General features: G+C 48.1%; 1 protein-coding gene across 1 annotated transcript; it reads left to right on the plus strand.

Annotated features, from left to right (window-relative positions):
- The first annotated feature begins 2,464 nt into the window (after window positions 1–2,464).
- APOL5 (apolipoprotein L5) lies at window positions 2,465–14,956 on the plus strand. The gene is made up of 4 exons (XM_069490861.1): window positions 2,465–2,595; window positions 6,389–6,498; window positions 11,646–11,769; window positions 13,833–14,956. Exons 2-4 carry the CDS (start codon window positions 6,468–6,470, stop codon window positions 14,746–14,748), a joined length of 1,071 nt encoding a protein of 356 aa, XP_069346962.1. The 5' UTR covers window positions 2,465–2,595; window positions 6,389–6,467; the 3' UTR covers window positions 14,749–14,956.
- Window positions 14,957–23,593: the final 8,637 nt, after the last annotated feature.

Below are 23,593 nucleotides of genomic sequence, written 5' to 3' on the forward strand. Positions count from 1 at the left end.
ATGTCCTGGCATACAGTTATTAATTATAATTCCAGCTGTTATCTTAAAATGCTGTATGCCACAGAAATAGCAACATTTCCTTATGAAAGTTCAGATGAACTCACATCAGATCTTTAACCACAGCCATTTACAGTTTTCTGTCCTCCACAGGCAGGTATTGTGTTACTCTGAGGCTGTCCTGAAAGATTTCACAAATATGATACAAAACTGCAAGAGAGTCATAAAAAAGATTCAAACATGTGTAAGATTCTGATAATTTTAAGATCACACCATTGAGGCGGGGTTGTTCTTAGCCTTACAGCCCCGCAAACTGAGGCCGCATGACTTGACATGAACTTCAGAGAAACCAGCACGAGAACTCACATGTGGGCGGCTTTCACGTCTGCTGCTGTGCCGGTCACAGATTAAGTTCCCCAGAAACCTGGCGAGAGCCCCAGGGGTGTCCAAAGTGTGAACCAGGAAAACCCATTAGATTGAAACTGCCGTATCAGAAACAAAATGCTACTTCTATGTCAGCAAGTCAGGAACGGTAGCCCCAAATCATAAAGAGCTAAAAGATCAGATCTAGGTACGCCACCAGACTCGGGGAGCAGCTGGTTAGATCTTGGCTCTTGGGGACCTTCGTTTCACGGAGATTCCCTTCCATGAAACCCCAGGGAAGAGGCAAGACTCTGGACAAAGGCCTAAAATGGCCTTAACAAAGCAACCGCAATCAAAATGATACCGATGCTATCTGACGATCACATTGTCTTTTCACGTATGACTCAGTTAATCCTCCCAGCAATCGCTAAGAAGTCCCCCCACGTCGAGGGCGAGCAGGCAGGCAGAGGCTCATCCCCTTCCCGAGGCCGCACAGCGAGAGGAAATTCAGGGAAAGCCTAAATCTGAACCAGGCAACCCAGCCTCAGGGTCCGTGCTCCTGACACTGTACTGTCCACGTAGTAAGGGTTGGGCACAAAGAGATCCCGGGAAGGGAAGAAAAGGAAACATGGGGAGTTAGCCAGGTGGTGTCGCTGGTGGCACCTCCCCCTTCCCTACACTCTACACCTTTCTGTCCTTCGCCCAGCGGCTCCTTTTCCCTCTGCTTACTTTGCCCTGTGCACAAAAATAAATAACCTTTCCTTGGGAACAGCTCACTCGCCTAACCGGGGAGAGCAAGGAGGAAAGCCTGGGCTGGAGATGGCCAGATGACATCGGGGGCTCACGTAGTCCCAGAACCAAGTCTCGGGGACAGAACAAGCCAACGACTGCTCCTCCGTAACAAACAGGCTGGGAGGAAGCAACCACAGGCTGCGTTTGGATGGAGCGTCGCCAGCCCAAGGCAGGGGCTCGTCGAAGAAGCCTCGCTAGGCAGGCGCCGCCCTCGGGGCCGCGCATCTCCTGGGCCTCCCCTCGGTCTCCCCTTCGCCCCTCCAGGACGCCTTCCGGCTGTTCTGCCAGGGGACTGACGATGCTGCCAGGGGACTGACGATGCGGGTGCATTTCTCATGGAGATGAGACCTTAGGGCCCTGCAGGGCTTTGACGGAAGAGCCAAGGCCTGCGAGCCAAGGCCCCCCCCCACGAATGGGCTGGGGTCTCCCCAGTGTGCAAAAGGCAGGTCCCCACCTCATGCTGACTCCTCTCGGCCTGCGAAGGGTGTGTCTATCATTGTGCTTTTAATTTGCATTTGCCTAATTGCAAATTACACTCATGCACCGTACAATGACATTTCAGTCAACAGTGGACCCCACACACAACGGTGGCCCCATAAGATTATAATGCCGTATTTTTACGGTGCCTTTTCTATATTTCGATACGTTCAGATACGCAGACACTTGCCACTGTGTGACAGTTGCCTGCAGTGTTTGCTACAGTCACACGCCGTGCGGGTTTCACGCCGGACCGCCCAGCTGTGCGGCAGGCCACACCATCCGGGTGCGTGTGATGTTTGCACCGTGATGAAATCGCCCAGCGACGCGTTTCTCAGAATGTATCCCTGCTGTTAAATGACGTACGACTGCACTAATGAAATGGAGCATCTATTTAAATATACAACTGGCCGTCCGATATTCCCTTGTGTGAAGTGTCCATTGAGGTTTCTCGTCCATTTTTCCATTGGGCTATTTGTCTTTCTCGTATTAATTGTAGGAGTTCTTTACAGTGTCTGTCTGCGGGCCTTCCGTTGATCAGGGGACCACCTGGTGACGATGGAGCATGTGCGCGTGCAAATCCGAGACGTGCTGGTTTGTCGGGAGGCCCCAGGCTCACCTTCCTGCTTCACAAATAGCACGTGAACTAAGGAGGCGGGTGGGGCGGAGCTGGCCGTGGTCACGGTTCTGTTCCAAGGTAAATATACTCTTTCCTCTGAACCATCCAGTACAAGAGTTTTTTGGCAAGAAGCCCCAAATACGCAAGCGACTCCCCGGAGTGGCCGTCTATATATGGAGCAAGCGGCGGTCGGCGGCAGCAAGAACCCCTGGACACCGTGCTCAAAGCCACCTCGGTGCATCTGCCCGCAACTCCAGCGCTAGAGAGTCACGTTTTGGGGACCCAGAGTAGAAGCAAAACGTGGACCAAGCTGTGCCCACACTGCGTGAGCACAGGGGTGACTTCAAGTGAGTACTTCTGTGAATGAACCCTCATTTCCTTGGCTACAAGGTGCGAGCAACACAGACACACTCACCTCGGAAGGCTGTTTTGAGCAATATGTGAGCAAATGGATGTAAAGTCTTTTTTTTTTTTTTTAATTAAATAATATGGCAGTCAAAAATGAGTTTGTATGGCAGTTATCCTGGACAGTGAAGTCAAAAGTGACTTGTGTTCTCTTCCTTTTGCTCATCAGAAGTGTCTACATTTCCTATAATGAGCATAGAAAAGTACGTGTATGTAGGTTTTGAATAAAAAGTTAAAAAGACATAACCATTATCAGTTTCTAGATAAATCTTAAAAAGTCAATCTAAGATGTTATTATGAATCAAAATGTCTTTTTTCCTATGCTCCCAAGAACTAATGGCATGCCAAAGATTATACTAAGATATTAAAAAGACACCAAATTTTCACACACCTGCACAACCGCAGTTCTCGGGAGGGTTTCTGTCCTTACGGCTTTTGTCGGTGCTGCTCCACCGTGCATGCGGTGGGAGGTCTGAGGTCAAAACACTCGGCCGCTCAAGACTTCCCTTTGTCGGCCGGGCGCGGTGGCTCACGCCTGTAATCCTAGCACTCTGGGAGGCCGAGGCGGGTGGATCGCTCGAGGTCAGGAGTTCGAGACCAGCCTGAGCAAGAGTGAGACCTCGTCTCTACTAAAAATAGAAAGAAATTATATGGACAACTAAAATATATATATACAAAAAATTAGCCGGGCATGGTGGCGCATGCCTGTAGTCCCAGCTACTCGGGAGGCTGAGGCAGGAGGATCGCTTGAGCCCAGGAGTTTGAGGTTGCTGTGAGCTAGGCTGAAGCCACGGCACTCACTCTAGCCCGGGCAACAGAGTGAGACCCTGTCTCAAAAAAAAAAAAAAAAAAAAAAAAGACTTCCCTTTGTCGTGTTCGAAGTGTAATAACTTCCCTGGACTTGTCCCGGTCACCGTGCCCGGGGACGGAGGATGCAGGTGCATTTTCATTGCTACGGTCGCCACTGTGTGACCGTTTTCCTGGGACATGGTGTGCTCTGTTATGTCCAGAAAGAGTCTTTGAAGTTTATCTTTAAATATTTGTTCTGTTCACATTTTTCAGTTTTCTTCTTTGAGGATTCTGATTAGCATATGTTGGAATCAGCAAAATTCCGCCTTATTCGTTATGTTTTTGCTAAACATTTTTAGCATGCATTTTCACTTCATTTTGCTCTCTTATCTCTGTCTTCTGTAGCTCTCACTTAAAAAAAATAATGTCTGTTTTCTCTTGTGTAAAGTCCTACGAGCATTTATTTTTGCGATGATTTTTTCCCTTCTCTGCTTTCCTGAGTTCCAGCAGCTTCTACGTATCCCCCCCCCCCCCCGCCCGCCGTCCTCTGGCCCTGTCTGCTCTGAGCTCGCGAGGCTCTGTCTTGTGCGCCTGCATGGTAGAGGAAATTGCTCCACTCATCTTCGAAAAACCAATCTTAATTTTCATCAGCTTTTTGGCAACACTTTTCCGGTGAGTGTTCTTTATCTGCCATGTGTTTTTGGTGTGGTTACTGTCTTCCTTTTTGTCTTATCACACACAGCCTACACATTTGAACTGTGGTGAAATAGATATAACCTGAAATTCGCCATTTTAACCATGTTTAAGTGTACAGTTTCGTGGCATTCAGTACATTCACACTGTTGTGTAGCCGTCACCACCATCCAGCTCCAGAACTTCTTTCATCTTCTTACACTGAAACTCTATGCCCATTAAATAGTAATCCCCCCATTCCTCCTGCACCTCAGCCCCGGGGAAAACTCTTCCACTTTCTGTCTCTGCGAGCTTGACTACTCTGAATAGCGCAGAGGAGTGAAATGATACAGTATCTATCCTTTTGTGACAGGCATATGTCTTCGAGGTCCATCAGTGTTGTGGCACGTGTCGGAATCGCCTTCCTTCTCAGGGAAGAACAGCATTGCATTCTGTGTGTGTCGCATTTTGTATACTCCTTCCTCTGCCGATGGACATTTGAGCTGTCTCCCCATTTTAGCTATTACGAATAATGCTGCTTCATAATCCTTGGTATACAAATATCTCCGAGCCCTGCTTTCAGTTCTTTTGCATTTACATATGCAGAAGTGGAATTCCTGGATCATATGGTAATTTTACTGTTAATTTTTTGAGGATTGTTTTCCATTCCCACCAGCAACGCACAAGTGTTCCATTGTCTCCACGATGTCATCAGCCTTTACTGTTTTCTGCTTTTTTCATCTTTGTTTTTGATAACAGGTATCCTCATGGGTGTGAGGTGGCATTCACTGCGGTTTTGATCTGCATTTCCCTAACGATTAGTGATGTTGAGCATCTTTCCATGTGCTTATTGGCCATTGCTATATCTTCTTTCGAGAAGAAATGTGTATTCATGTCCTTTGTCCATTTTTTAATTGAGTTGGTAGTTTTTGCTGTTGAGTTAATATTTTTTTGTGTAGACCTTCTGTGAGTTGCTTTTTTCATGGACCAGCTATTTTTAGGTGATTAAATAGGAAAAACGCCAGAGTGTGTTCTAGGCTAGCAAAACCGTTCTTTTTTTTATTTCAGGAAATCATGGGGGTACAAACATTTTGGTTACATGTTATGACTTTGCCACATCCCAACCATGATTTGAGGTGTACCCTTTCCCCCCTACAATGATCACTGCGTCCATTAGTTGTGAGTTTACCCACCCCCAACCCCCCTGCCCCCAAAGAATATTACTGCTGTGTGAGCACCTTAGCGTTGATCAGTGAGTGCCAGTTTGGTGGCGAGTACATGTGGTGCCTGTTCTTCCATTCTTGCGATACCTCATTTCGGAGGATGGGTTCGAGCTCTATCTAGGAAAATATAAGGGGTGCTAGATGCACCCGAATGTTTATGGCAGCACAACTCACTATAGCAAGGATGTGGAAACAGCCCAAGTGCCCGTCAATCCATGAGTGGATTAATAAAATACGGTATATGTATACCACGGAATACTACTCAACTATAAAAAAAAACAAAACATTCTTTATGACCTGGATCTCCTACCTGAATTTTCAGTCTGTACGTTTCCCCGGCGATGGAATCGGTGGTTTTCAGACCGTTTGCAACGCAGAGTCCTGTCTTCTGCCTCAGAGGCAGCTTGTCTCCGCGTCTCCCCATCTCGTCTTCTCCTCACTGCTTTGGGGACGGGCACATTCACTCCCGCCTGCACACCTGCGTCTGACTGTTTTAAACACGGTGCTTTATTTTTGCACATTGGGGATGCCCCTCACCTTGAAGAGGGGCATTTTCCCCAAACCTGCAGTTATCAGTGTCCTCTCCCCTCCTCCTCCCAAAGCCCTGCTCCTTCCTGTTGCTCTGGGCATCCTTTTAATCTATTTCATCTATTAATATTTTCCTTAATTTCTAATGGATGGTGTTTGTATCATTTTCCTTGTTGCTTTTTGGTAATTTCCGAGAGACGAGAAATTGATAACTTTCATGTTCAAACCAGAAGTCCTTGCAAAAGTTTCTGGGAGTCACCGTATTACGACGGAGGTGGGAGAGAGGCCTGACATCAGAGGAAACATGTCTGGGTCCCTCCCTCTCTGGCGGCTTCCTCCAGGCTGTTCCCAACCCTGCGTAGTGCTGGTGTTGCCCTCTTCTCCCCTCTAAGCTCGCTGTCCCTCCCGCCTGTCATCTTTTAAGAATCCCCAGCCCTGGGTCGCCAGGCCTCAGCTCCACATGACGCGCCAGCCACACACTGCTCCTCTGAATGACTGTGGGGTCTGGTTCCTTCTTTATGAGGGTGAAGCTGCATCTCTTCCGGCCCAGGACTCATTGTCACCTGCAGAGAGAGAAGCACCAAGGGGTCCTGGGAGACACCATGACTGCAGCACCGACTGGAATTCACCCAGGTAACCCTCCCCGTACTCCGTGAGTTCCTTTGACTCCGGCACAAGGTCTCCACCTGCAGTGGGGGGCCGGGCGTGACGTGGGGCCCTGAGTGTGGGCGGCCACAGTTCCTCCAGTGAGGGTGAGCATCTAAGTCCCAGCCTGCCCTATCTCCCCGGAGGGTCTGCGCACACTCCCCCCGCAGTCAGTGGCCTCTCATCCTGGGCCCTACAGTGACAGTGTTTTATGAACCCACATCAGGACACATGTTCGAACCGGAGTGCGGTGTCTGTGCCACCCGCTCTGGCCCCTGCAACTCTCAGCTGATCTGGTTTTGTGGTCACTCTGGGTGTCGTTATCTGGCTGTGTGGTCAGGAACCCCACAAGTGCCTACATTTGTCCTTGGTCATGATGCCGTGCCCCTGCGGGAGATATGAGCATAAGAGACAGTGGCAAACAATGGCAACAGGAAAGGACACCGCATCTTACCGTCCGGGCGTGGGCTTGAGTCCCCAGAGCAGAGCTCTCTGGCAAAATGGACTTGATTCCATGGTCTAGGTCCGAGGGAGCCTCCGAGCCCAAACCCCAACCTCAGGGCCACTCTGGCCTCCAGCTGATGAGCTGAGAGTGCCCGACCGGGAAGAGACAGGAAAGCAGACAAACCAGCTGGGGCCAGCGCACCCCTCTTCCGCGCGCAGAGAGGCCGCAGAGGAGAGGAGGGGGCGCCACACACACGTGTGTGATCCTGGAACAGGGTGACCCCAGCCTCCACCAGCCTCGGAAGGGACACCAACCGGAGGAGCACGACGCCCTCTGTGGGAGACTCGGGGCACAGCAAGGGGAGAAGGGCGGCTCTCCCCCTTCACCCCGGTGACATTCACAGCCTTCCCAGCAGGAGACGCATTTTTTAACTATCAGAAACGTGCGGGAATATGGAACATAATGATTCCTGGAACAGCTATGGGGTGATAAAACATAAGTCAGGGTTCCATTTTACCTCTTCTCCCACGTATAAAAAACACAAGTCCCACAGAAGATGAACTAAACTGGAAGGAAACCACGAGCCCGTTTCATGGAGCCCCAGGCCCTGTCCAGGGGGCTCCCACCCCCACGTGGGACTGTCCTCTGCTCCTGGCGTGCGCAGCCAGCCCTGCTCACTCCCTTCTCACCTGCCCAAAATAAAGTCAAGTAGAGTCACCTCCCCAAGGTCTATTCTAAGCCAGGACAGGGGAGAGAGTTGATGCGGATTTTAAACGTAAAAAACTTAGTATCATGAACTACAAGAGCTTATTCTAATGTGTCGCTGGTATCTGTCATTTACCAGGTCCAGAGCAGGTAGGAAAGCAGAGATAAGACACAGCTCTACCGCCAAGCAAATTCTAGGCAGCCACTTACAAGCCACCCGCTGTATCCGCGGAAACCTCTTCACCGTACCTGTCTATGTAGGATAGAGAAAGAGAGCAGATATAAAAAGCAGAATTTCTAAAATAATGTCACAGAGTTGAACAATTATGACAATAATAATAATTAATATGCGTATACACAGCACTAATAGGAGTATCAAACTGGGTAAAAATCAGGTGTGAATAATTTTCTACATACAAGAGATATACTGAAATAAATATGACACAAAAGGCTAAAATAAGTTAGAAAAACTCACTGCATGGAAACAACAACAAAAAGAGGACAATAGTAATATTTAACAATACTAATTTATCAGACATCTGCTTGTCTTGCTATGTGCTTGGCAGCATTTTCTGCGCTTAATGCACTACTATACAAGCTGGAAACTTTATAATGAAAAAGAATGAATAATAAAGACATCTCCCCGTTTTCCATCCCCCCAGCCTCCAAGCTTCCCTCCCCCGAGCCAGGCCTGCTCACCATTTGGTGTTTCTCTTTCCAGAATTTCCCCCTAGTCCTACATCACATATATAATAGTTTTTAAAAACTGAGGCTGGGCGCGGTGGCTCACACCTGTAATCCTAGCACTTTAGGAGGCCGAGGTGGAAGGATTGCTTGAGGCCAGGAGTTGGAGATCAGCCTGGGCAATATCAAGACCCCGTCTCTACTAAAAGTAGAAAAATTAGCCAGGTGTGATGGTGTACCTGTAGTCCCAGCCACTCAAGAGGCTGAGGCAGGAGGATCACTTGAGCCCGGGAGTTGGAGGCTGCAGTGAGCTGTGATGATGCCACTGCACTCCAGCCGGGGTGACAAAGTGAGACCCTGTCTGAAAACAAGAAAAAAAAAATTGAGAATATTCTTCAACTTTTTTCTTTTGTTTAATATATCCTGGATCTCTTTCCAAGTCAGTTCCATACAGATTTGCCTCATCCCTTCCCGTGTCTGTAAGCATTTATTTTGTGTCGGTCTATAAACAGTCCCCCGACATGGGTGTTGCCTTCTTTTACACCCTTGGACATCGTCACACGTTTCTCTGTGTACCTGCCATCGTACTTGTGCAGGATGAATTTCTTGACTCGAGATGCTGAGTTTCAGGCCTGGGTACTTTTTATGTTGAGAGAGAGTCCAAATCATCCTTCCAAAAGTTTTATCATTTTGTGCTCCAACCAAATGTCTGTGAGCGCATTCTCCTATCTCTTTCCGCCAACGTGGGACGCGGTCACTCTTTTTACTTCTGCCAGACTGATCAATGAAATGGTATCTGACCACGGTCTAAATTTGCATTTGGGGGCTACTAATGATGTTAAGTATCTTGTCCTATGTTCATTGGCCATCGTACATCTTGTATGAAACACCTGTCCAAAGAACATAAGAAATAACTGTCTACAGACAATGAGAACCAAGTGCAGCTTGTAAGATCAAGGACTTTGCTCTGGCTTCTTAAGTCTCTTCAAAAAAGAATACTCTGGGGAAGGGGTGGCTGAGACAGGTTTCCAGCATGGGGAAGAGAAACGGCGTCGCATTTACCAAGCACATTAAAAATGTAAATTAAAAAAAAATCAAAAGCATTCCATGTGGCAAACAAGGAAATTTGCTGGTTCCCAGTTCCAGGGTGTTACCTGGTACGTTCTTTTAAGCTTTCAGAAAACAAGCAGTTCTCATGTCATATAAATTATCCCAGAAATAGAAAACATAATGTTTCTGAGTATATTCTATGAAGCAAATATTAACACTAATGATAAACCTTGATCACAAGGAAAGAAAATTATAGCTCAATATCATTTATTACTCTAAGATGAACATTTTGAAGAAAATACTAGAGAATAAAAATCTATAACATACTGATTCAAAAACCCACAATAACCAAGTTGGTGTTTTCATGGAATGCAAGGATAATTCAATATATGGAAATTTATGCACATAATACACTATACGCATGGAATAATCAAGAAAGGAAAAGTATAATAGTCTCATTAAAGTCTGGAAATTCAGCACTTAATCCTAATAAAATACTTAAGTGTAGAAATAAAACATACTGCCTTACCATGATGAAGTGTGACTTTGATAAACCAACTGCCAACAGTGAAATATCAGAGTCAATTTCATAATATAAAAATCATTTCAGAATCCAAGCTAACTCAATAAGGCATGGAACCAACATAAGAAAAATAAGTATTGAAAACAATCAGGAAAAAACCCCCAGCATTATTGATTCATGAATGATTCATTCAATGACTATGACAGTAATAAAATTTTAGCCAAGCACAAGAGGAGTATTAGAAATGACTATTATTTCTACGGAGTAACAAAACAAGTTAGAAAACATTACATTAAAAGATACTATTCATGATACCATCAAAGCAATTTAGGATACCAAGGAAATAAATGTTATCAAGACATTTAAAGAAGCAACAAATCCTATTTGAAAGAAAATGGAAAACTTGGATTTCCGGGAAGCCCTCCCCCGTAGCTGGGGAGAGATGTGGCAGATCCGTGGCTTTCATTCCAGGATGTAGCCTGAGACCTTCTCAACTGCCCACACTTGCAAATACGGCGGCAGCAAATAACTTCCTTTCTAAAGCGTAACCAACAGTGTAAGCAAGTCCCCGGGCCCTTGCGTGAAGCAAAGCAGGGATGGGGGAGGGGCTGGGGGCACACAGGAGCCAATCATTGGTTCCAACACTGGTCAGACTGGAGGCACACACAGGACGAGGCAGTGACATCACACAAAGATCACACATGATGACAAGAGCATTAAGACCCCAGGGTGCCACAAAAAGGGATTTTTTTTTTTTTTTTTTTAGAGACAGGGTCTCCTGTGTTTCCCAGGCTGGAGTGCGGTGGTGCAATCACAGCTCACTGCAACTTTGGGCTTGAGGGATTCTTCCACCTCAGCCTCCCGAAGGGTGGGGATTGTAGAGGTGAGCCACTGCGCCTGGCAGAGAGGGAGTGTTTCTATAAACATGGTGGTATGTCTCTTCTTAAGGAAATAGCATGGAGTCATCAAAATAATAATAAAATAAAATAGTTATGACAGCTGTACAGTAATATGGAAAATACTTGTATAACACTACCTTTTAAAAACAGGACACACAATTATAAGTATACTGTCAATGTAAGAGCCATGTGAAAAGGGATATGCATTTGGAAAATAACTGGAAATGAAGAATAAAACTGATAGTTATGTCGTGGTAGTACTGGGGGTGATTTTTGTCAAATTATATTGAAAATACATTTAAAGTGATTTTTGAGCAACAGAAGCAGCTGCCATGTGAGAAAGAGTGTTTAAATCAAGGTAACTGCGATATTGCCTGCTTGGTTAAAATGAACAACCGACCAACCAGTGAGCACCTTGTCCCCAGGAGGGCTTGGCGGGGACCGGGCTGCGCCCCTCTCGGGACTGTAGACGGCAGGGGGTGGACAGAATGATCGAATATCATTCACGTGCTTCCAAGTTAACGACGTTATAAATGACACGTCCCCGATCATCTCTGTGCTGATTCTGGGGTTACTAGATGGCTATCGAAAGACTTTTATAACTAAATATACAATGTCAAAATTTTAAAATCACTTTACAAATCTATTTTGCCACCGAAGCCTAAGAGATCACCAGTTTTACCACATCCTGGTCAACATGGGGTATTGCCATGGTTTGTTTGGTGAAAATCATTAAACAAAAATGAGGTGAATTTTTTGAGACATTAAGATTTTGGATGAATTTTAACCTTGCTTTTTTTTTTTTTTAATTCCCAAATATTGTAATTAGACAGCCTACTCTACCAGAGCATTGCTCAACCTTTTTGGGCCGAGATGACCAGAGAAGAAATGTTCTGGCTCCTCTGTCACCCGCAGGCTTGGGAGAAGATTATGGAGAAGTCTGATTTGGAAAGGTAATTGGGAGAGTGCGGTCTGGGGGACGTCGCTGGAACGCTGTGCTCACAGCCGTCATCCTGGCCTCCAGAGCAGCGTCTGGCACAGACCCGGCACTCCGTAAATTTCTGAATGAAGGAATGAAACGTGATTGTTAATATCCAAAATCGTGGCTGTGCTGTAGCCACCTTCATCGTATGAAACGTACACATGTTCCAACAAAGTTGGCTGGAGAGTTGCTCGTGCCATCCCAGCTGCCTCCACTTGCAAGTGGAGATGTGCAAAAAGGGGGAAAATTTACACATCCTCATAAAAGAAAAAAAATCTTTTAGTAAGGAAAACTGAACACCTTTGGTAAGCACGTTGACAGGAGCCCAGACACGTGGCCTACTGGGTGATAGAATCCTAGAGGCAGGTTCTGCTCCTTTTCCCCCAGTCCAGGAATGCTCCTTCCCTGGCCTCCCCCCACCGTTTCCCAAGCTGCGAGACTGTAGGCCTCGCCCCGAGACCCAGACTCCTGGGATTCGCCTGCTCTGGAGCCCAGCTGCTGAGGCAGACTCAGTAGATTCCGCCGCCCAACAGGGGCTGTGTCTGCAACATGAGGGCGGTGCTCCCTCGGTTGACGGCAGCCGAGCTCCTCAGTGACATCTCCATATGTCATGCAAACGGGAGTCACCTGCGCTCGCAGGCACAGGCGCAGCCACTCCACTCACCTGCGTCCCGAGCGCCCCCACTCTTCTTTCTTCCATTTCCCTCTCTAGGGTCCCCCCCACCGCTCCCATTAGGCCTGGGATAGTGCTGCCAAGCTGAACTGGGTCCATTTGCCTGTCTGCAACAGGAGGCCGAACACCAAAGCCCTGGCTTTTCAGAGACAGAAGAGTGTATTGCAAGGATGCTGAGCAAGGAGCCAGGAGTCTGGCTCACATCTGTCTCCCCGAGCCCGGGCTGGGGCAGGTTTTACAGGCAGAGTGTAAAGAGGTGTGGTCTGACTGGACCTTGCCGTGAGGTAATGCCGCGAGGCAGGACCCGACTAGATCTCGCCATGGGGCGAGGCCAGGGCTCTACCTGGCTGGATCATGGCTCATGCTGCCCAGCGCCTACTTCTTAATCTGGCCCCCACTTCCTTGGTCTGAGCACTGAGGTTCTGCCCATGGTGGCTTGCGTGGTTCACGTGGGCATGCTCAGGTCATGAAACTTGCAACCGGGGGCCAGGGCAGCGGCAAACAACTCACCATTTTTACTTGCCTGTTAGCAAATGAACAGAGCAGATCCCACTGTTTCTAAGTATGACCCCACTTCTGTTAAAAATTGACTTTCAGTTTTCAAAATACACAACACTGTCAAACTGAGTGACAACGAGCCCTCTCCCATGGGAGGGGCGATATTTGGTGGTTTTGTGGGAGGTCCTTCCACTTTTGCTTTGGAAATATTGACTTATTATTTTCTGAATAATTATAATATATGCACATGATATAAAACTTAAAAGGAACATATGGGCAAACAGTAAAATCTAAGTCTCCCCCAAACCCTGTTTCCCAGCACCCCAGTTCCCCTTCCCAGGAACAACCACAATTTCCAGGTAGATCCTTTTTGAACATTAAAAAAAAAAAAAGAAAGAAAATCAAGGCATCACCTCCATACTCTCTTAGTACTCTTGTTTTCCTTAATAGAATCACTCCCTTGTTAGATATGTATAAATTAAACATGTGCATCATGTATGTGTCTATTAGGAAAAGACTTGGTGACAGGAGTCAGTAATGCTTTTAAGTTATGTTTTATTCGTCCCATCGGCATCCACACACATTTAAGAGACAGCTGTCTGTGGATGATGGACCAGCAAACCCATCTAGGCCTGCACAGGGGTAGCTCAAACCCTGCTCTGCTATAAACACAGGGCCACCCAGGGCTCCAGACCGGAGTGGACCTTCTGTCTATGTCTGTGTCTGCTTCCCACGTTGTACCTTGATTCCCAGGGCCCTGCCCTGCATGCAGTTGAGAACTCAGATTACCCAGCTGTTGTTATCCTCACTGGTGAACCTTTGCCAGAGTTGGAAAACTAACATTTGCTGTGGGTTGTTTATAGTGAAGAGGCTAGCCTGCTGCACCACGTCCTGCTGGAAGAGCTGATGCGGCGTGAGAGTGAGTCCATGCCATCCGGAAATCTGTCAGAAGAGGAAAAACGGTTTCTGTCCTATTTTCCCTTGAGGAAGTATCAGCTGGAAAAGAATATCCGAGAACTCAACACCATTGCAGACCAAGTTGATATGACCCACAGGAAGCTCACCAAGGCCAACCTGGTGGCCAGCTCTTCGGGGGCTGTTTCTGGAGTCATGAGCATCCTGGGTTTTGCCCTGGCACCTGTGACAGTAGGAGGCAGTCTTGTGCTCTCAGCAGCTGGGGTGGGGTTGGGGGCAGCAGCTGCCATCACCAAGGTTTTGACAAATGCCTTAGAAAATAGAAGCAATTCAGCAGCAAGAGACAAAGCTAGCAGACTGGTGACTACTATGATGATGTCGGAGCATGAGGCTTTCGGAGGAATAACGTTGCCTGAAGGTGAGGCTGCTGGACAGTGTGTTGCTAAGTGTATAAGCATCATCAAGAGTCTTCGTGCCCACCAGATGGCCAAAGCTAACCTTGGCTTCATGGCTATGGTCAAGAATTTTGTGGCCACACACAACATCTCTTTCTGGAAGCCAGGAGAGGTGCAGACAATCTTTGTAGATGCAACTCTGGCGGTGACCAAGGGTGCCCAGGGGATGGGTGCTGCTGGGGCTGGCCTCTTTCTTATGCAAGATGTGGGCAAACTTCTGCAGAACTGGAAGCACCTGGAGGAGGGGGCGAGGGCAGAGACAGCCAAGGAACTGAGGACACTTGCCAAGGAGCAGGAGCAGGAGCTGAGGCAGCTCGCCGAGCGCTACCAGGACCTGCAGCAGAAGGCGAGCCAGACCCCGCCCCCGGGTTCCCAGCAGGGCTGTCAGAGGAGCCCTGTGGACCCATAAGGTAGCAGGGGCGTGAATAATGCAGAGCTGGTCTTGGTCTCCATCAGGCTTACCATGGCGGGAGGGGGATTGGTAAACAAATACATAAATAAATACATACTTAGACCTGTCCTTTCTTCAGAGAGAGGGCTTGCCCTACACCCTTGACTTTAGGTCCCTCCTGTTCGTCTCAGTGTCCTGTTCTCTTCTCTCAAAGTGCTGACCACAAATTTTTGGAATCCCACCTTCGTGTGGGTGCTCACTCTCTGCCTCTCCTGGGGCCTGTGTGCCCCAGCAGGGTAGGGGTGTGTCCCTCTTGTCCATCCCAGTATCCCCAGCACCTAGTAGTGTTAGAGCAAGAGACCAGGAGACAGGCTGAGACCGGGTGCAGGAGCTTGGAGAGTGGGCGCAGGTGTAAAGTCTAACTAAGGTGGGGTCGATAACCACAGACAAGGACCAGCGTCAACCAGCTTGTCAGCTCTCTAGGTCACCTTACATGAACTTTGGCTAATTATAATATCATTGTGGTTTTAAAATTTCTCCACCCTTAAAATCACCATGATGGTTCTGAAGCAACCATATAAAGTATAAAAACGGGAGGGAACCCGATTCTAGGAATTACTACCCAAGTTTTTAGTAAGAGCCAACCCCTTAGCTTTGACTATTCCTCCCCTCGAGTTAGTAAGACTCCATAAGACAAAAATCCCTTTTGGTGCAGCTGCGCTTTGTGAGCCTGCCAGCTCCCTCTCTCCTAAGAGAGTGTACTTTCACTTTTGATCTTTCAGTAAAAGCTGCTTGCTTTGGCTTACGTGGTATGTCCAGAAATTCTTTTCTTGCGATGATCACCAAGAACCTCAAAGGACGTCCACTCGGAGGATGGTAACAGCAGTGCCCGGCACCTAGCAGGTGTGCCGGAAATAGGTGCTGAATGGCACGAGTGTGGCATTACATGATAAAGGTGACACTTCAAATGAGTTGGGAAAGGATTTCTATTTGAAAAATAGCTTACATCTCTAGACTCTCCTGTTGAGTAATTAAATATCTAGACAGAAAAACCGAAACAAGAAAACTACTACTAGAAAATAAAGAATTTCAAAAATCATCTTTAATTTTATAGAGACTAGAACGTGACTGGCTAGCAAGGTCACAGCCTGAGACCCGGAAAGGGACACACCAGCCTTTGCCAAAGATGTGAAAGCTCTTCATTCATTCATTCATTCATTTGTTCACTCAACAGATGTTCAATTAAATGAGGCCTGGGACAGGGGCCAAGGATTTAGGAAGCGGCTCCAAAGTTGTCTGCATGTTGGAATTACCTGGGAAGCTTCAAAAAAATACTGATGAGTGGCTGGATGCCACCCCCAGGGACTGAGCTTTAGCTGGCCTGGGGTATGACCTGGTCTTTGGAATTCTACCTGGATCTGCAGGGAATCGTGTTGTGCGGCCAAGTCTGGGAGCCGCTGCTTTGAGGCGCTTGCTCTGCCGCGCCCGCCCGTACACTTTCACCTGTTCCGGCTTCTGAATAGCCAGGGGCAGTTTCTCTTTTGTAACCGCTAGACCCTGGCACTCACATTTCACAGCACCTCGCCCACCTCCGCCTTTGCCTGTCATGGCGCAACAGCTGAGGCCTGGCCCTGGCGGTGCACTGAGGACACTGTGGCAGAGAGGACAGCCTCTGCCCCAGTGGCACTAGGGGCTAGAAGGGGAGACAGGCCCCAGGGAAGCCATGAACAAGGAGGTGAATGGGACAAGGCAGGTTAGTGCGGTGGGAACCCCTGACGCATGAACTTACCCCTTCGTAGATGGGCAGGCCTCAGGGGGAGGGGAGGGAGCACTCAGTGGGGAGACGGTGGTACCTTTCGATTCTGCCACCGGCCACATGTGTTCCTGGGCTTGTGCCTTTGCCAGTTACCTCACTCAGATGGGCCGTCCATTAAGTTATTCAATGCACAAATGTTAACCGGGCACACCTCTGTGCGGAGGTGCCAGGGCCAGCAGTGAAGACAGGCAAGGGCTGGGCGTGCAAAGGGAAGACTAACCCCACTCAGCCCTCTAATACGTGGGGGCTCAAGCGAACCGGAACCCTGTTATGCCACAGTAGTGAATAAACTATTTTCTTTCCCTTTTTGCCCTAGTTGGTCATCTCTGTGGAACACGGGTTCAGCAGATTCAAAACACAAGTTTTCAAATAAGAAAACTCGGGGTAGAGAAACTTCTAGCTGCCATGGTGAAGCCAGCAGCAATGACGGTAGAAGGGAGACCTGCAACGGGGACTCCAGAAACACCTGGGGTGGAAGAGAAATTTGCAAGAGACCAGATTTTCTGTGGGTACAGGCGGGGTCGGAGACCAAGAAGACCTATATATTCACGTTAATTAAAACTGAAGCTGAGACACATTTAGGACTCATGAATTTTCCAAACTGTATATAGTTACACAGTACATTTATAATTAAAATGAAAAACATTTTTATTTTAAAATAAACTATCCTCTGCCACTCCTCCCTAGCCCCTTCTGCCACTGCCCGCGACTCGACAGTCACGCCCTTGCCGGACTGTCTGCTGCCCAAGCGAAGACCCAGTCACATCCTCAGGCCCCGCGATGAACACGGAGTGATCTGAGGAAAGCTGTTACGGAAAGAAAATTATCCCTTTACTATGCATAATTTTTTTTTCTTTTAGCATAATTTATAAACATGAAAAATCGGAAGTCACTAAAATGTTCCAACACGAGGGAACTGGTTAAATACAAAATATTCATCCACTTGATAGAATTCTGTAGCTATCAAAAGTGATGTGCACAAAGGCCAATGCCTGGGCTAACATGGAAAATGTTTATTTTACCAAGTTAGGTGGAAAAAAGCAGGATAAGGTTTGTATATATACTTTCTTACCTTTTACCTATCCAGGGAAACACACCTCTCAAACTTGTGTGTGGGAAAACAAAACCCGGAAAGAAAGTACAGCAAGGTTACAATGCAGCTGTCTTCATTTAGAGATAATTTTGGTGACTTTCCCCCCTTTTCTACCTTTCTGTATTTTTCAATTTTTCTGTCATGTGAATTACTATTTTATGAAATGGAAAGGATAATAAATATTTAGATCAAATATTAAATACATTTTTAAAAAGAGGACAAACTCATAGTCTGGTCTTCATTTAGCTTCCCAAATTGCTTGAATGAACACGAAGCCTCCTCCTCATCACTGAAGGAGGCAGCCGCGGAAAGAGAATGGGTGTGTTTCCGGGGAAGACCAACCCCACGATGTCGGCAGAGCCCGGGTAGCCTAGGGAGCCTCCAACCCGCCCACCCGTCGAAGCCCACGTTGAATACCTGCTGGGGAGAGGCGTCCTTCTAGACATTGGGATAAAGCAGTGAACAAAACCCACCCCTGTCTTCATGGAGTTTAGGTTCTCACGGTGGTGGGGGCCGGGTGGGAGCAGGGGGGACACAGAAAAGAAACATAATAGATACATAAATGGTACAGTGTGTTATAAAGCAATGGGTGTGAGGGAGAAAAACAAATCTGGGAAGGGAGATAAGGAGAAAAGGCTGGGGCAAGAATGTAGTTTTGAACAGGATAATCAGGGCAAACCTCGCTGAGAGGCTGTATTTGAGCAAAGCATGAGGACATCGGGGAGAAGAGCATTCCAGACAGAGGGAGCAGCAGGGGTGACACCTACGTGGCGTGGCGTGGTCAGGGAGCAGGGGTGGGGGCGGCCGCCAGGAGCGGAGTGAGGCCGTCGGATGGCGAAGGAGGCTGGGATGAAGCCAGAGAGGTGGCGGGAGGTCAAGAGGTCTTAGCGCTACAGTGAGGTGCGGGCTTTCCCTCCAGGTGAGAAGCAGAGGAGCGGCATGACTCAGGGGTCACTCCGGCTGTCGCAGAGAGAGGCAGGGGCAAGGCTGCAACAGGGATACCAGCCAGCAGGTTACTGAAACAACCCTTGGGAGGGAGCACGGTGGCTTGAACCAGGGTGGTGGCAAGAAAGGTGATGCAAAGTGTCAGATATTGGACATATTCTGAAGGTAGAGCCCACAGAATTGCTCACGGATGTGTTGTGGTGTGAGGGGAAAAGAGCCAGGATAAGGTCAAGGTTTTAGCCTCAGCAATGGCCTGACGGGGTAGGCGGGGCCTGAAAGGGACGGGTGGGGAGGAGGTCAGCGTGGAGATGCTGAGTTTGACATGCTCCGTAGACACACGCAGGCCGTGAGACATATGCGTCCGGATTCAAGATGTGGGATCTCCAGTAACGAATTGGCTGGAGATACAAATTGGTAAATAGATGGTACGTAAGACAGTAAGAGTGGATAACATCATCAAAAGAGTGAGCAGGGTGCAAATGAGTAGATGTCCAAGCTCAGCACCTGGGCACCTCGAAACATGGGGAGACGTGGAGGAACCATCATCAGATGAGATGGGGAAGGAGCAGCCACTGTGGTCGGAGGGGAACTGCTGTGGGTGTCCAGGAAACGAAGGGAAGAAAGGCGCAAAGGAAAGAAGGGATAACCGGGATCCGATGCTGCTGACAGGTCCAGGACCAGGAGATCTGAGAGCTGAGCCGATTCAGCAACACGGAGACCACTGGTGGCCTGGAGAAGGGCAGTACACTGGTGAAGTGACTGAGGACAAAAAGCTCGAGTGGAGAAGGTTTAAAAGGAAGAGGAAAGAAATCGGAGACTGAGGATAGCCAACGCTTTTGAAGAGTTTGGCTAGAAAGTCTTCCAGAAAAATAGGACAGTAGCTGGAGGGGGAAGTGAGGTCAAGAAAGGAAAGCAAGTTTTCTAAGATGTTAGAAATACTGGCGTGGTTCTACACCAGTGGGGATGATCCAGTGATGAAGAGATGGCAGAGGGACTGTCCTCTACTCTCAGCTCCTGGTGCCCGTGCCGGACAGCAGCCTGCGCTGGAAGCCGTTCTCTAGCCTGCAGAGCACCTGGCTGTACCTCTGGGTCAGCTCCACCTGCTTCCCCACGCCCTCTGCAACATGGTTTAGAGCTACATGGAGATACAGGGCAACTTAGCAATACAATCTGATACGTGACATTCTATAGGTAAGGTCTCACTTTTGCACCTAAAGAGTACAGTCCTGGGGAATCTTCTGCTCTATTCCCTACCAGCCATAAGATTCATTTCAACCTTCCAACCCGCAGATTCCTCGTACACGTCCAGAAACTCCCTGATTCCTGTCCTCCAAAAGGGAAAAAACAGTCACTGAAAATTTACTATGCCTTAGGAACTCTGCTAAGTGCATCGCCAACTTTATTGAACAATAAATGGCAAACGGTTACTGAATAGTTAGCCCTTTCTAGACACTGTGCTAGGTACTCTACACATACTGCCTTACTTTATCCTTGTACCACACTGCTACAGTAGGGATAGTTATTATCTGCATTTTACAGACGAGGAATCTAAGGTACAGAGAGGTTAAGTAAATTGCTGGAGGTCATCCACCTAGCAGGTGGCAGATCAGTCAGAATCTTTCAACCCTTGAATCCTTGCTATTAACCACTGCTCTATACAGCCTTGGTTAATTATCACAATCATGCCTTCTGGTACGTGCTGATCACTTGTTTTGCAAATTAGGAAATGGGAACTCCAAGAGGCTAAGTAACATTCTTGAGTCACACCACTGAAGAATGGTACGGAGAATTCATACATGTCTGTGCTTGTAGGCCTAAGGCAGAAATTTTAAGTTTGAATGAGCCAATTCTGGCAACACTTTCTTTTAAAATTATTTGGAGATTAGTATTTTTCACACATGCACATCAAAATTAGTAGTTGCATTCAGTCTGTACTTGGCAGGGATTCTTCATAAGCATTCCTCTAAACTCTTCCAGAGATTTCTGGAGCCTTGTGATTTGTCTAAGGCAAGAGTTAGCAAATTATAGCCCAGGGGCCAAATCTGGCCCACCACCTGGTTTTATAAATAAAGTTTTATTGGAACACGGCCACATCCTTCATTTCTATTTTATCTTTGGTTGCTTTTGTGCTACAATGGCAGGGTTGAGAAGTTGTGACAGACACCATATGGCCTACAAAACCTAAAATATTTACTATCTGGTGCTTTACAGAAAGTTTCTTGACCACTGTTCTAAAGGTTTCAAGAGAAGCAACTTCTGAGTATCTAGAATTCTGGCTTCAGAAACAGGAAATTGCCATCTGTGAACTGGGAAGTCAATTTCAAGGACCACAGGGTGATGGTGAGGCTGTAGTAACTGTGAGGGCACTTTTCACACTTTCGGTTGCAGGGCCAGACGGCCCCTCAAGCAAGCGCACATGGAAGGCTGGAGGTCTGGAGAGGCCGGCGCTGGGCGGCCTTCTGTGCCGCTGCCCACAGAGCTCACTGCTCCTTCTCTGCCCCTCCCGCAGCCCAGTCCTCTCTGCCTTACTCCTCAGCTCAGCCAGGGCTCCAGATGGACAGTCGGGGCCCTCTGCCATTTTCTGCCCATGTGACACCGGGCAGGGCTCCTGGCATCACCATGTCTTGACTTTCTCACCTGTAAGATGCGGCTGGTGATGAGGAGCTCTCGCATGCTGTGAAAGTTCAATGAGATCCCAGGTGTGGAGGCGCCCAACGCCATCCCCGGTAGGTGACAGAGGCTCAGCCAAAGCTGCGCTTGCAGAAGGCACAACATGACACTCGGGAAGCATTTACTGAATGCCCTCAATGAGTAGCGCCCTAGAGCAGGAACCCCAAGCTGGCACAAAAGACCCCGAACTTGGAGAACTTGCCATCCCTCTGGAAAGACCATTCTGTCCTCCTGTTTTTCCATCAAGCAAAAATTTCAAACACCAGCAAGAGAAATTTGGAAAAGGAGAGGCCTCTCAGGTCCCATCCTGTAAATAACTGGCCGTGTGGCCTTGTGATTAGCCTCTCTGGGCCCCTTGCTCCTACTGGGCAAAAGGAGGCCTGGACTATTTGAATGTCAAGGCTTGCACTGACCAATACAGCCCATGACTTTGAGGGCAGATGAAGAGAATAAGCACTGGGTCAGGAGGGAGAGGACCTCCACTCAGTGAAGAGAGGCTACGGAGCCCCAGCCACTACTGGGAGCAAGGCCGAGGGACCCGACAGCAGCAAAGCTGCTTAGGTTCTTGCCTGGGTTTGAGTCCGGGCTCCACCACTTCCTCACTACATGGCCTCGCCCTCTGACCCGTGCCTCAGTTTCCTGAGCAGGGAAGAAGGAATTGAGCAATTACAATTGGGCAGTTCAGGGGATGTTGAAGACTTAAGGCTCAGAACCTAGGTCATTGTGCTGTCATTGGAGCCTGGGACAGTTGCCCAGGGTACTTGGCTCATCCCTGTGGACCACATTATTAATACTGATAATGATAAAACATTTATTGAGCAAATACTATGTGCCATATGTTTCTAGGCATTTTACATATATTAACTTTTTAAGTCCTTACAGCAACCCTATAAAGTAGGGACTACAATGTCCCCACTTTACAGATGAAAACACTGAGGCATGCTAAACAACTTGTGCAAGGTCATACATCCAGGGAGTGGCAGAGCCAGATTTCAAATCTAGACTGCCTGGCTCCAGAGCCCACGCTTTGAAATCCTAAACAGATATTGCTTTCTCAGAGCAGAGGCCAGACCATCTTGAAGGGGACTGAGACACCTTCTCAGGCACATCCCTCTCCTTTTCTGGGCTCACAGCTCTGTCTTCTGGTCACACTGGTATGTGGTTAAAGCTACATGGGCCTCTGCTCAGACAGATCAGTCCTGGCGCCCATGGCAGGCCTGGCAGTCCCTGCAGACACCGAGGTGGCTCCACGGCCATAGAGAGCTGAACAGTACTGGCCTCAAGGAATTCAGAATAACACTGCACAAAGCCAAGTATGGTAAGAACAAAGCCACGCTGCAGAGAGCTCGGAGGCAAGCGAGGAGATGGCGGGGGTGGGGGATGTTGGAAATGTTCACAAAGAAATGGCCTTGAGGGAAACCGAGGTGGAAACGCCAGAGAAGAGAAAGGGGAGGAGTTAGATGGCTGTGGGAGGACCATACACACCTGCCTCGAGCCAGACCTGGGTCATGTTCTAGGTCCAGGTATTAAAAAGACAGACAGACAAGATCCCTGCCCTTGTAGGGACTGCAGTCTGGTGGGGGCGGCCTTTCAAGTCTTTCAGTTTGGGCCCCTCATTATTGATTCTAAGCCTGGAAAGAGGGTTTGAGGCCAGAACAGGTAGAGCCGTCAGTGCCTGGCTAAGGATTTTAGAATTTTGCCCACAGACAACAGAAACCTTCCGTGGAGATACTTCGAGAACAACAGTGTTCAGGAAGAGTGATCTGGACAAGAGGCACACAACCAGGACCCTTAAATATTTCCACTGACCCTGTCATAGCTGAGCTGCCCCTCCCTGCATTTAGAACATTTAATAGACTTTGTTTTTTAGAGTAAAATTGAGTGGAAAGTACACAGAGCTCCCCCACACCCGCTCCCTCCCCCCAGACCGTCACCATCCAGCACCACGTGGTACATTTGTTACCGCTGACGAACCTACATTAAGACATCAATCCCCTGAGCTCTGTCTTCTCTGAGGAGCCTTTGAGAAGGCGGTAGGATCCGAAATCACGTAGTGGTGGTTTCCAGCCAGCGTGCTCGTTAGTATCATCTCTGGCCTCCTCACAAAATCCAGATGTCCAGACCCCACTCAGGCCAACTGAGTCAGAACCTCCGGTTCTGCAGCCTGGGCGTGTAAATGGGGCTCTGATTTGCACCTTTGGTTGAGAACTTCCAACGTATGGCCTAGAACTCAGTCAGATAGTTTCCAAAATTGACGCACCATTTTCCTGACAAGCTACTGGGTGGTGCCAGCTTTTGTTAGCACTTGGTCACAGTGCTGGCACAATTGCTACCATTGA

Source organism: Eulemur rufifrons, chromosome 16, assembly GCF_041146395.1.
Source record: "Eulemur rufifrons isolate Redbay chromosome 16, OSU_ERuf_1, whole genome shotgun sequence".
Taxonomy (NCBI): domain Eukaryota; kingdom Metazoa; phylum Chordata; class Mammalia; order Primates; family Lemuridae; genus Eulemur; species Eulemur rufifrons.

Excerpts from the sequence above, each read along its gene's own strand:
- APOL5 (XM_069490861.1), top strand. The coding sequence starts at position 6,468 with ATGACTGCAGCACCGACTGGAATTCACCCAG. Across the intron at positions 6,499-11,645 it reads ACCGACTGGAATTCACCCAG|ACAGCCTACTCTACCAGAGC; the intron begins GTAACCCTCCCC and ends TATTGTAATTAG. Across the intron at positions 11,770-13,832 it reads GAGAAGTCTGATTTGGAAAG|TGAAGAGGCTAGCCTGCTGC; the intron begins GTAATTGGGAGA and ends GGTTGTTTATAG.